The sequence below is a fragment of the Nelumbo lutea genome, chromosome 2, assembly GCF_056320005.1.
Source record: "Nelumbo lutea isolate HS-2025 chromosome 2, American lotus-T2T, whole genome shotgun sequence".
Classification (NCBI taxonomy): Eukaryota; Viridiplantae; Streptophyta; class Magnoliopsida; order Proteales; family Nelumbonaceae; genus Nelumbo; species Nelumbo lutea.
This window is the reverse complement of record NC_142685.1, coordinates 104,525,597-104,538,967: the sequence shown is the minus strand read 5'-3', so window position 1 is coordinate 104,538,967 and position 13,371 is coordinate 104,525,597. Positions and strand designations below refer to the sequence as shown.

Genomic DNA, 13,371 nt, shown 5'->3' with positions numbered 1-13,371 from the left:
AACAGACCAATATGACATATTAGATTGGACCTGGTCCATCCATAATGAATTTATATTGGATTGACCCAATATCTAATCCATTGATAGAAGATAAGAACATAAGTATCAGTGGACCAGGTTTGAGTTGAAACCAATCTAAATTAAAAGAAATTTAAATAGATTGGACAGTCTCTAGACTGGTCCAAAATGGTCCAAAATATTCATTGGACCAGGTCCATTTGTAATGGAGAATTGTTTCCGACGACTGTTATAAGAATCCATGTCAATGATGGATTGGAAAATCTGCTTTTAAAAGAATGAAAAATACACTCAATGACCAAAGCATCATCCACCCATTCCACTAGCCACATGTCAACAATTTCTGTCCATCAAAATTTTGCAAAAAGACATGAATTAAAATAATAAAAAATGATTTAAGTACTAATAATTGAATGATAGATATGTCATTAATTAAACATAATAAAATGGTATAAACAAGATCCATGTAACCCCATATACTTAGGATAAGGATTAGATGGTGATGATATTTAGAGAATGTACTTTCATTGTGAATGGTAGATAAAAGATTGCAATTTATGAAAGAAATATTATTAAACAAAGTTGTTATTCTATATGAGTTAGGTTGTCAAAAGTCAAAGTTGGTTAGGTTCTAGATACCGAATAAATATTAGCATAAACCTCCCCCATTTCAATTTCAAGTCTTTTTATGCTTCATCATATATTTTCATGTAAAAATACTGTTTAATGTATTTATTTCATTTAAAACATGGATCATTTTGATTGGTTTAACACAATACCCTTTTCTTTTCTTTTCTGTAGATGATATATCACTTTCATTCTATTTAATTTGGGTGACTGAATGGCCTAGACTTTTGGATGGCTCAGCTTGGAAATACCTCTTGATCTAGAAGGCTTAGACCTTTTCTTTCTCGAACTGTCATTTGGCTGGTGACAATTTACTCTGTTCCAAATCATTTTTAACTGAGGGATGTATTTAGGACCCTCCCTCCCCTCCATTAAAGGGTTGTTATACATGTTTCAAAAGACAAAACTAACCCTATCTACTAATTTTGGGGGTTGATTTAGGCACACCCATTTTTTTAAGTAACCATAAGAAGACATGTCTACAAGGATAATGACCCAAGTATAGGGGTTTCTTTTTGTCATTTAAAACATAGCTTTTGACCATGTGGGGTGCCTTTTATATGCATATGGTGTGGCTAAATCAATTCCCTTTGATGAGAATATTTTCATGGCTAACCTTTTTGTGTTCACATGGCTGGGATTAAAAGATCAATCCTTTCCCAAGAAAAACTGAGGTTGCTATGCCATCCATTATCCTCTTGCCTACCATGTGATGTAGATCAAATGGTTGCAATTTAATGCTTCTCATGACAAAATTATATCTAGAAAATTGGCCATATACACCCTTTTGCTTTGATCAATTCTTTTATCTTTTCTTAGTGTAGACTAAATCAGGAAATTGTTTGTTGAGAGGGGCATTAAATTATAACGGACGAGGTTACATCTGTCATTTGAGGGTGTTGAAATAAGCAACGGTTGGATGGCATTATGTAATTTAATGAGATATTAGGGGCATTTTCAGAGAGGCCTCTGTTTTCAGATGAGGTGACAAATTCAGGGCCTTGTTTGGACATTTTGCGCAGAGAGGAGAAAGAAGAAAGAGGAGAGAGAAAGCGAGTTTCCCACTCTCTCTCTCTTTCTGCTTTCCCTCTCTGATTTGTATGCTTGTGAGAGAGGAAACTCGACAGAGGAGGGAGAGGAGAGAGAGAGGGGGTAAGGAGAGACTAGAGAGAAGTCTCTGCGAATGAGCTTTGACCCTCTCTCGTCCATGGAAGGCTCACACCCTTGGTTCCTCTTTTCATCCTCTTCTTCTAGCCCGACACTTCTTTCATTCCATTAAAGCACCTCACGGTCTTAAAACCCACCTGGGTTTTGTTTGGAGTTCTCTTTCCCTGCGTGGAAATTCAGAAATCTTGTAGGTTTTCTTTCTGGAACTGACCCGTCCTGCTTCATTTCACGGGACTTGATAATTTCTCTGCAAGGAAGATTCTGTGCTTTTTATAAAGGGTTCTCTCCTATTCAATATTTTCTTTCTTCAAAACGGTCCAAGAGCTCTGCAGCGGATTTAGTTCCTTGTGGGTATAGTTGGATCTCGTCTTCAGCACTTCTTGCTTTGCTGAAAAATAGAAGGACATTAATATATGAAGATTGATTCTTGATTTTATTCTTTTTTTTTAATTGGCAGGAACCCACGTTTTCTTGACCTTATTTGGTTGTTTCGCCATTGGGAACTTGAACAGAGGCTAGGTTTTCTTGGTTTCAGGCTTTTACAATTTCTGGAAGATTTTGATTGATACTTTCTTTTTATTTCGATCGATCTCGTTCAGAACTTGCGACGCGTTGTGTTCAAAGATCACAAAAAGGTAGAAAGTAAAGCTTTGAAAGATGGGCAATTGCTGTACGACGCCCACGCTTGCTATAGGGAACAAAAAGGCAAAGAAAAAACCGAACCCTTTCTCCATTGATTACTCTGTAAATTATGCAGCCGGAGGTGAAAATAAGCTCACGGTCTTGAAAGAACCGACTGGTACTGACATTGAGAGCACATACGAGCTGGGTCGCGAGCTTGGGAGAGGAGAATTTGGGGTCACGTATCTTTGCACAGATAAATCTACAGGGGAGCAATTTGCTTGCAAATCAATTTCAAAGAAGAAGTTGAGAACAGCCGTCGATATCGAAGATGTGAGAAGAGAGGTAGAGATCATGAGGCATTTGCCTAATCACCCAAATATCGTAAGCTTGAAGGACACGTACGAGGATGACAATGCTGTTCATCTCGTGATGGAGCTGTGTGAAGGTGGGGAATTATTTGACCGGATCGTCTCCAGGGGACACTACACCGAGCGAGCTGCTGCTGCCGTTACCCGAACTATCGTCGAAGTTGTTCAGGTTTGTTCTCATCCACCCTCTTTTTGACGAATTGATATCAGATTGATGCTTTGATGAATTGTTCGCATGGGTTTCTTTTTCTGATAGACCTGTTGATATCTTTGTTTCTATTGATCTTAATCTTGATGAGCTTTCTTTTCAGGAAAATCTTTTTGATTTTGTAGAAAATGAAATCTTTAACTCAACTTTAATTGGTAACATTAATTCTGTCCTTGTTGTATAGAATCCATTTGGGTATTTTCTCTTTATGCTTTGGACTTTTGGCCTATTTTAATTAATTTCCTGGATTCATTATGGTCCTATGGTGTTCCATCTAATATTATCTATATCACATAACTTGTACTAGTCGAATTGGTACTTGCTTTCATGCGGTAGTGGCAAAAAAACTGAGACCTTGTCTGGTTGTGTCTTTCTGTTATGTTTTCTGTGGTCAATTTGGGTCATATTCAAGGTTATTCACGATCCCATGTCAGAAATTCCTACAAAGTTGTCCTTTATTCTTTATTCTTTTATTTTTCTTATCGTGTTTTCTCTAGCAATGCTTCTCAGACTGGACTATTCTGGTAGGTGTAACTTTTTATCATTTCCTGTTGCAACACCAATCATTTATTAGTGTCTCCTGGAGCTGGTTACAGTGGTTTCTATTTTTACAACACAATCTGTGTTCAAATCTTGATATGTTAAATTTCCAATATTCCATGCCCGACATTCTAACCAAGTAGAAGAACCAACAAAGGAAAGAAAAATCAAGTTACTAGGTCTGCTCTATCATCATCCTCTTTCAGTTTGTTCACCTGCTCTTTCTCGTTCTCTTTACTATCTATGTAAGTCTGTTAATACTGTTCCTTTTCTTGTTTCTTTAACTTGAAAGTGAAATTGAAATTAGTATGCCTTTCATTCAACTTGAAAAAATTGCAAGGTGCCAATCAGCGGGTGGGTAAGGTCTCCTGCTGGTCGTAGCAGAGATTTGGGATCGTATCCCACCTGCACCTGGGTTGGGGGGATGGGCTACCCCCCCTGCTGTCGAACTCTTCAAAAAGAAATCAAAAGAAAAAAAAAAATGACAAAATTGCATTTGGCATGTGCTGTGGTCTTATGAAGCTTATGCAGTTTTGTTTTTGTTGTTGCATTTCAGGTGTGCCATAAGCATGGAGTGATGCATAGGGACCTAAAACCTGAGAACTTTTTGTTTTCAAACAAAAAGGAAACAGCACCTCTAAAGGCGATTGATTTTGGATTGTCAATGTTCTTTAAACCTGGTAATATTTCATAACAACATTAATGTATTTAAACCTGGTTTTGCTGTTTTGTGCTATTTGTTTAGCTGGTTTAAGGACTAACTGTTGTGATTTCTTTTTTGAACTTTTATTCTTCCTCGTAATGTCGTTAAAATTTTATCATTTTTTTACAGGTGACCGGTTTACTGAGATAGTGGGAAGTCCTTATTACATGGCTCCGGAGGTGCTAAAACGGAATTATGGCCCTGAAGTTGATGTCTGGAGTTGTGGAGTGATCCTTTATATCTTACTTTGTGGGGTTCCACCCTTCTGGGCAGGTTGTTTTTTTTTCTTCCCCTCTATTTGCCCATTAGTTGTAGTGTGTCCAGTTTGAAGAAGTTATGAAGTTGGAAACCACTTGGGTGCCCATCTGTTAACTTTCTTAAGAATATCTGGAAAAAACAAAGTCTGTTAGATTTCTTAAGTTCAGTTTGGAGCCTAGACAGTTGAATAATGCAAACTTCAAAGGAAAAATAAAAGAATAGTCTCATTTTGAAATTGAGCTTTTCTATTCAATCCTTGCATTGTTGTTTGATTTTTCCTGTCTAAAAGTTCTGATATCTATGCAGAAACTGAACAAGGTGTTGCACAGGCAATTATTCGCTCTGTCTTAGATTTTACGAGAGATCCCTGGCCCAAAGTTTCTGATAATGCGAAAGACCTTGTGAAAAAGATGCTTGATCCTGACCCAACGCAGCGATTGACAGCTCAGCAGGTTCTTGGTAATGTTCATTTCTTTTGAACTCATCGTATTTTATGCTTATGGAGTTATTCAAATACAAAATTAGGAACTTTTTCAAAATTAATCTAGATAAAAACCTGCAGAAGATTTACCCTTTTCTTTTGAAACTATCTTTGAATGCAGATCATCCCTGGATACAAAATGCAAAGAAGGCTCCAAATGTGTCTTTGGGTGAAACCGTGAAAGCAAGGCTCAAGCAATTCTCTGTAATGAACAAGCTCAAGAAAAGAGCTTTGAAGGTGAGGATATCAATTGCTTTGACTAGATTATCTATTGATAGCTGGTTATGAGTTGACATTTGAGATGTACAACCTTGGGTTAGTATACATCTACTTTTTTACTCAATACTTCGAATTTTAAAATCACAGGTGATTGCTGAGTTTTTATCTGTTGAAGAAGTGGCTGGCATAAAGGAGGCATTTGAAATGATGGACACTGGTAACAATTGCAAGATCACCCTTGAGGAACTGAGAGATGGTTTGCAAAAGCTTGGCCATCATATCCCTGAACCTGATGTTCAGATTCTAATGGATGCTGTAAGTAATACCGCATACACATAGCCCAACAGCCCCCCTCTCTATGAGTTGCCATTATTTGAGGTTCAAAGCATAAGCAGCCACTGTCTTCAAGACCTGGTGTCTGTCCTTCGCTTTCTTCAGTTTGTGCATATACATTTAAGTACCTTCATTTGTGTTATAATACATTTGAGTGCTTTGTTGATTAGCTACTGATGGTTGGAAAAGTGCTATTAATCTCCACAGTTTGAAGAATGCTATATTTTGGAAGTTATTGAGAGTTGATTTTTTTGCAGGCTGATTTAGATGGAGATGGAGCTTTGGACTATGGGGAGTTTGTTGCAGTTTCGGTTCACCTAAGAAAGATGGGCAATGATGAACACTTGCGGAAAGCCTTTTCTTTCTTTGATCAAAATCGGAGTGGGTATATAGAGATTGAAGAACTACGGGAGGCCTTGGCTGATGAAGAGGGTGAGGATGCCAACAATGAAGAAGTCATCAATGCCATTATTCAGGACGTCGACACAGACAAGGTTGGTTTTATATGGGGTTGGAATATGAACGATATGCCTCTCTGTATAGGATCTCATCTCCTGTTAAATTGCATGACAATTGGAATTCAAATTTGTTTCCATTGCGTTTACTTGCAGGATGGGCGCATTAGTTATGAGGAGTTTGCTGCAATGATGAAGGCCGGTACAGATTGGAGGAAAGCATCAAGACAGTATTCCAGAGAACGGTTCAATAGTCTCAGCTTGAAGTTGATGAAGGATGGGTCTTTGCAAGCAGTAAATGGTGGTGCTAGATAAGACAGGGAATCAGAACAAAAAAAAAAAAAAGAATTAAAAGTAAAGAAATTTCTTTATTTTTGTTGAGTCTACAAAATTCTTTTTTTTTTCCTTACATTTTGTTATTATCATCTTGGACAATGATTATTTTCTACTTTTGGGGATTGGAGCGGATGTGTATTTCATGGCAATTGGCTATAGTTCCATGTTTTTTGAGAGTTTTCTGGAGGAGAAAAAATGGGTCATAGAAAATTGAAGGCATGGGAAGGTTGTTATTGTCGTTGTAAATATGTCAATCTGGTTGAAACACTCCCCTTTTGATTAAGAATCATTGTCTATATGCTGCTTATCTGCTACCCCCACAAGTCCTGTTTGGCTTAGAGAGACAAGACATACACATGATAAATGAAATTGTTAGTGTTTTTATGGTTATACGGTCTTTCTTAGCCTCTTATGGTTATATTGCTTTTCTGCTACTCGCTCAAATATTCAGTTTCTTTTTCTTCTTGTCTTGGTATGTTTTCCTTATTTGGTTGACCTGGATTGTGATTTGTAGTTTACTCGGGTTCAACAATAATTGGAAGTCTCCTCAAAGTTTAGCAGTTAGGCTTTGTTCGTTTTCTTGGGAAGTAGGGATGGATATGTTGATTGGTTCTAACTAAAAGAAATAAAGGGTCTTGCAGAAAAGAACGGTTCTTGAATGGCATTTATTTAGGGAAGTAATGCTCTCCTTAAATTTAGGTAAATTGCTTACCCATGCGCACGGAAAATCACTAATACGTAATGGGACAACATTGTCCTTTCAAGTGTTTCTCCATATAAGTGCAATGGGACAAGACAACATTGTTCTCCATATAAGTGCATTTATGTAGGTAAGTCATTTACCGAGACATGAGTGAGCTTTAGTGGTACACTTCTTCTGATATTCCTCCCATACCTCAACCTACCTTTTAGTGGGGGATGATTCGTTTATTCTGCATTAGCAGTACATTTAATGTTAAAAATGTGGGTATTATATATACTAGTGGAAGAGCACATTGTCACAAGTACTTTTAAATGTCATTACTGTGCTCACGACATGCCATTAGAGTGCTATCTTGGGTGGGGATACACATATTTTGTAAAGGGGGGGGGGGCAGCGAATTCCAATGGTAGCCATCATTTAATGTAATATAAAATGTCTTTTAATTAATTCATGTGTCACCTTGTTGTCTTTTCTTGTGTTGTTGTTTATTACTTAGGTTTACTTGATCCATTTAGGTGTCGCACGGGCCCCAACGACTAGTCTCATGATAGTTGGCATCAGAGTAGGAAATCCTCCACACATTGGTCCTTGTTAATCGACCCATATTCAGCACAAACAATGAAAAGCAACCGTGACATCATTGATCACATACTACATGGGCTATCTCACGCCACACCCATGACACTAACAAGGCACCAATCTAAGAACCCTTCAAAAACCAAGTCTCAAAGGGATACATAACCAAAACAACCAAGCAGGACAAACCCATTGATCAATTAGTGATCATGGACATGTGTGTCTTGCGTTACAAGGCAACCATTGGTGAGACCCAAGACCAGGATGATGGAATTCACCTCAACCTAAAGACTATCAAGAATGCCATGGTGAAGTAGAAAGCCGCTTTAATGGAGCCTTCAAAAAGATCCATGGCACCTTGAAACATTCACAAGCCAACTCCTCCCAAAGCTGCTTTCAAGGCATGATGAACAGTTTCCAAGCATAATTGGATGAGATGAGGGGTGAGTTGACACTCCTAAAAAGGACAATGGCCAATTCTACCAGTGCCTCATCCGCTCCAGTCACACACATCAGGATATGACAATCGACACCATACCCAGGTGCTCGAGATGCAAAGGAGCTTGAAAACTTCTAGTGGCAAGTTGAAGAATATTTCTTTGTGACTGCCATCCATAATGATCAAATTTAGGTATATACGGTTGCAATGTATTTAAATAATATTGCAATGTTATGGTAGTGTAGGTGTTTTCAGGACATTGAACGGGGCACACATACCTTCAACACCTAGGCTGACTTCAATCGAGAGATCAAGTGATAGTTTTACCTCAAGAATGTCGAATATCTTTTACGAAGAAAGATTAAGAATTTGAAGGACAAGGACTTGTTGCATGACTACATCCAAGAATTCTCAGCCTTGACAGTTGAGATCTTCGACATGTTTGACAAGGACCTCTTGTTCAATTTCATGGATGGCCTTAAACCATGGGTCAAGCCTGAACTTCAATGATGAGGGGTAAAGGACCTAGAAACATCCATGGCGGTGATCAAGCAACTTGTTGATTTAAAGAATCCTAATGAAGTAGACCACCAGCCACATGACCTACACACTACTAGATTGAATCGGGGAGACTTGTAGTCAACTTCCACTTGGGAAAAACAATCATCCTCCAATAAGCCAGTCAATCAGCTTGTATGCATGTATGTATGTGTGTATTCATGTGTATGTGTGTATTAATATAAATTTGAAACATCGGATTTATTATATATATTGATTTATATAATTATACAAATTTCATATATTAAAATCAATATATATTATAATTATAATCATATTCAAATTTTAGTTTTATTGGATGGAGTTAAATCCACATCAATAAAATACATGTGCGTGTGAGAGACAACATTTACAAAATAGGGGAAAAATATATAAAGACTTAGTGCCCTCTACAATCTAGACAATGAATGCATCCATGTTTAATAATTTGTTGAATGGATCAATGCGCCCATCCCAATTATCATTATCTAGGCATATGTGCATTTCATAAAAAGTGATTATGGGTTCCATTAGAAGATTAGTAAGTGTTAGGTCAGGTTGTGATGCATGATCTCAACCCACAGCCAGTTGGGTTCCTTTTGGATGGCCATTACAACTAGGATCGTCAATGGGTCGGGTTTACCTAATAGAATTAAATTGGCCGAACTGAATATCATTGGTTTTGGTTTCATGATTTTATCTCAATTAATAATTGGGTTAGTTCTAATTCTTGCATGTCTTGAATCAACCAGACCCGAAATTGATTGTTTTATTAAATGTGTATAATGCTTTTTTAATTTTCTTATAATTTTATCATATTTTATGTTTGAAGTAGTAAATTTGATAGATGATAAATAAGATAATATTAGTTAAAAACGTTTAATTTATTAACATATTAATAATCCACTATTTTTCTATCATTTTTATTAAGGTTATATCATCAAAGTTTAAATTTTAACTTATTATTTAAATAAACAAATATAGTTTCAAATATAGTCAAGTTTATTGGATCTAACTAGGATGATTTTGGGTATATAATTTTATCTTAATTTTCAAAACAAGTTCTAATGAGACCTGACCCATTGACAACCCTAACTAGAATAGTTATAAAGTTATAACTACTACTACCTTTGCTATAAAAGGATTCACTCCTTGTATGTGATTGCACCATTAAGGTGGTGTTTGATAGCATATTTATATCATGGACAGTTATCATCCCCAATAACTCGTGGACAGGGACCTTTCCACATTAGTTTCTCATCAATGCTTATTTTTTGTGGATGGAGACCGTCCACCCATGGACAAGAAAGATAATTTGATATTATACATCACATTACACCTAGAGGCTATGTCTCTTCTCCCTCTTTTGTGGATAACAAAGCAAAGATCCATTGTTGACCAATGGAACCTAGATTATATATCTTTTAATTTTTTTTAGCATAAGTTCAATTATGGTTGCAATTAAGCAAAGTCAAGCTGAACTTTAGCATATCTTGACTTGGCTCGAATAAAATCAATATTTTTAAAATCGACTCAGAGATCAACCTGATTTTCCCAACAGGTCGCACGGGTCACCGGTTCGATCCAATAACATTATAATTAAAATAGTAAAAAATATATTATATAAATAAATAAATAAATAAATAAATAAATATATGTATGTATATATATATATAAACCCTGTATAAATATTTAGAAAGTGATAATAGGTCATGGGCCTCCAATTCACAGCAGATAGAGAACCACGTAGCACAAGATTCTTTCTTCCCTTCTTGTTCAAAATCAAACTGAATCTTTGTATGTCAGCCTTCCAAATGTCCTAATTGAAAGTCTGTGGCGGTGGGTTGTATGTCAGTCCTTGTAAAAACATATGCATCAATTCATGTCTTAGGCATCCATGTTCATGCATAGTACCCTCATGCTACAGTCACGATTCTGGTGTTTGGGGCAAGGTTTTTAAAACCGGAAGTACTACTTGTCCGGTTGAATGGTCCGATCATCTGATTCAAACAAATGACTCATTTTTAACTTAAAAATTTTAAAAATAAATAAAATAAAAAACAGTCAAAAATTATTATCCGACCCAATGGTTCGACTGCTTAGGTCAGTGGGTCGCTGACCAAATCAATGATTTTTAGCTGAATCGTCCGATCCAATTTTCAAAACTATGGTTTGGAAAGCCCATATTGATTTCAATCAGAGAGAGTGCAATCCCGATCATTACCTTTGTCCGACAAAGGGGCTGATCCTGTCACTATGATCACCCACTCAGATGAATTCTCAGACTGTCCCAACATACCTAGGTTTTGATCCCAGCTAAGGATCTCACTGATTGACATATCAAAGATAGCCCGATCCGACACCTAGTGAAGTGTCGCAATCGAGTCTAGGGATCAGGTGTAACTTTTCAGTTTTGCCCATTTGTCTCCAAGGTCCAGGGCAATACTGAAAATCTGGTCCGGTTCAAGGATTTGAGTAATCCCATATTGCATGTGCCTTGGGTTTACCCCGGTGGCCGAGACAGGCCATCCCAACACTTGGTGGCACACCAATATCAGCCTTGACAGGATAAATCTCCCCAGACTTATCCAATCGGCTGTGAACATTTAAAACTAACACGAGTCTCTATAAGTGTCCAATTTTAGGGTCTTACACAGAATTATACCAAACAACATGAATCAAACATGCACTTTATTTATTTACACTAAATAACAAAAGTACATCAAATCGGATTGAAGCTAAGGGCATACAAAACTATCTAACATGTATGTTCTTCACAGCAGTCCAATGCTCCTGCCCAGGGTTGGCTTGGAATCTGCTTACCGCACTCACCACCTGAGCAATGTCCGAACGAGTGCAGCATGACATACATGATGCTCCTTACGACTGAGGCATAGGGAACCTCTCTCATGCCCTCAATCTCCTCAAAAGTCTTGGGAGACATCTTCTTGGAGAGAGTGACTCCATGCCTGAAAGGAACGTTTCCTTTCTTGGAGTTCTCCATGTTGTATCTTTTGACAATTTTGTCAATGTAAGCAGCCTGGGATAATCCAATTATCCGCTTCGATCTATCTCTATATAGTCGAAAACCTAGTATGTATGAAGCTTCTCCAAGATCTTTCATGGAAAACTGCTGTGATAGCCATACCTTGACCAAAGTCAACATTCCTACATCATTCCCAATGAGTAGGATATCGTAAAAAGTGATCTTATCCCCACTGGACTTTCTGTAAACATAGGGTTCATCCGGATTCTACTCAAAATCAAACATTTTGACGGCTGAATCAAAACGGATGTTCCAACTCCTAGTCCATATATGGATCTATTAAGTTTACATACCATGTGTTCCTGACCAGCAGCTATGAAGCCTTATGGCTACTGCATGTAGATATCTTCACTAAGATCTTGATTCAGGAATGCGGTTTTGACATCCATCTGCCAAATCTCGTAGTCATGGTATGCTGCTACAGTTAGCAGGATCCTAATGGATTTATGCATGGCCACGGGCGAAAAGGTTTCCTCATAATTGGTACCTTCTTTCTGAGTATACCCTTTCACCACCAAACGAGCTTTGTAGGTCTCAATCCTGCCATCAGGGCCCTTCTTCCTCTTGTAGATCCATTTGCAACTAATTGCTTTTTCCCTGGAGGGCAGTCTATGTCTAACATAGCTTCCACGTAAGTTACGGGATCCTCCTCACTAATCAGGGCTTCCACCAGGTAACTATCCTGGTCATAACCATATCGGACTGGTGGCTTGGATACCCGAGTGGATCTTCTAGGTTTGTCACTACCTGGAACTTGTGGGACATCTCCCACTGCTTCTGAGTTCTCATCATCAAGAACTATTTCCTGACGATGGGTGTCCATGATGTATTTGGTTTCTAATAATTGGGCGTTTCGACTGCAGAACACTTTCTGCTCACTTGGGTCATAGAATAGATAACCCACTGGATCTTTTGTGTAGCCTATAAATAGGCAACGACTGGTTTTGGATTCCAACTTGTCCGCACTTGTTCTTTTAACGTGTGCAGGACAACCCCAAATCTTCAAGTGTCTTACACTTGGCTTCCTTCCAGTCCATAGTTCATATGGAGTTTTCGGAACCGATTTGGTTGGAACCCGATTCAGCACGTAGATAGCAGTCTCTAATGCATATCCTCAAAAGGATGTGGGTAATTCTAGGCATACGAGAAGTGACCGGACCATGTTCAACAAGGTCATATTCCTCCTCTCTGAAACACCGTTGAGTTAAGGTGTAGCAGGAGGAGCTAATTGTGACACTATCCCATTATCCTTCAAGTAGTCATTGAATTTGTCAGAGAGATACTCGCCACCTCGATCCGATCGAAGGGCCTTAATTTCTCTCCCTAACTGTTTCTAGACTTTCTATCTGAACTCTTTGAACTTTTCAAAGGATTCAAACTTGTGTCTCATTAGGTACACGTAACCAAATCGTGAACTAATTCTTTAAGTATAAGAACTCATTCTCTAAAAACTAATTCTATGGTTCCTATTGCCTCAGCTGCAACACTTGCAGTCATTCCCAAGAATAGTGTCACTTCACAATCTTCTGCTAAGTTTGAACCCCTGCAGTGAGTTACATGCATGAGTTGAAGCCCTGGAGTCAACACACTAGGATACAGAAGTAACTAACATATTAGTTTATATGACATAAGTTTCGATGTTACCTTTTTTAGATTCCAGATAGGCAGGGCAGTTCCTCTTCCAGTGGCCGATTTGCTTGCAGAAGTGACAGACATTAGATGCCTTATTCTTC

The 13,371-nt window shown here is 37.9% G+C and overlaps 1 protein-coding gene across 2 annotated transcripts; it reads left to right on the top strand.

The window, feature by feature from the left end:
* Window positions 1-1,128: 1,128 nt before the first annotated feature.
* On the top strand, window positions 1,129-6,727 carry LOC148872483 (calcium-dependent protein kinase 32-like). 2 transcript variants are annotated; one of them, XM_088968661.1, is made up of 9 exons: window positions 1,129-2,159; window positions 2,270-2,973; window positions 4,109-4,232; window positions 4,385-4,528; window positions 4,820-4,972; window positions 5,116-5,231; window positions 5,361-5,528; window positions 5,804-6,040; window positions 6,158-6,727. In XM_088968661.1, the coding sequence occupies exons 2-9, from the start codon at window positions 2,470-2,472 to the stop codon at window positions 6,314-6,316; spliced, it is 1,605 nt and encodes a 534-aa protein (XP_088824787.1). In that variant the 5' UTR covers window positions 1,129-2,159; window positions 2,270-2,469; the 3' UTR covers window positions 6,317-6,727. The 2 variants fall into 2 exon arrangements, with proteins under 2 accessions (XP_088824787.1, XP_088824788.1); XM_088968662.1 differs by having other exon boundaries at window positions 1,535-2,163.
* The last annotated feature ends 6,644 nt before the right edge of the window (window positions 6,728-13,371 follow it).

Coding starts and splice junctions, on each gene's coding strand:
- LOC148872483 (XM_088968661.1), top strand. CDS start 2,470: ATGGGCAATTGCTGTACGACGCCCACGCTTGCTATAGGGAACAAAAAG. Junction 4,973..5,115: donor GACAGCTCAGCAGGTTCTTG/GTAATGTTCATT, acceptor CTTTGAATGCAG/ATCATCCCTGGATACAAAAT. Junction 5,529..5,803: donor TTCAGATTCTAATGGATGCT/GTAAGTAATACC, acceptor ATTTTTTTGCAG/GCTGATTTAGATGGAGATGG.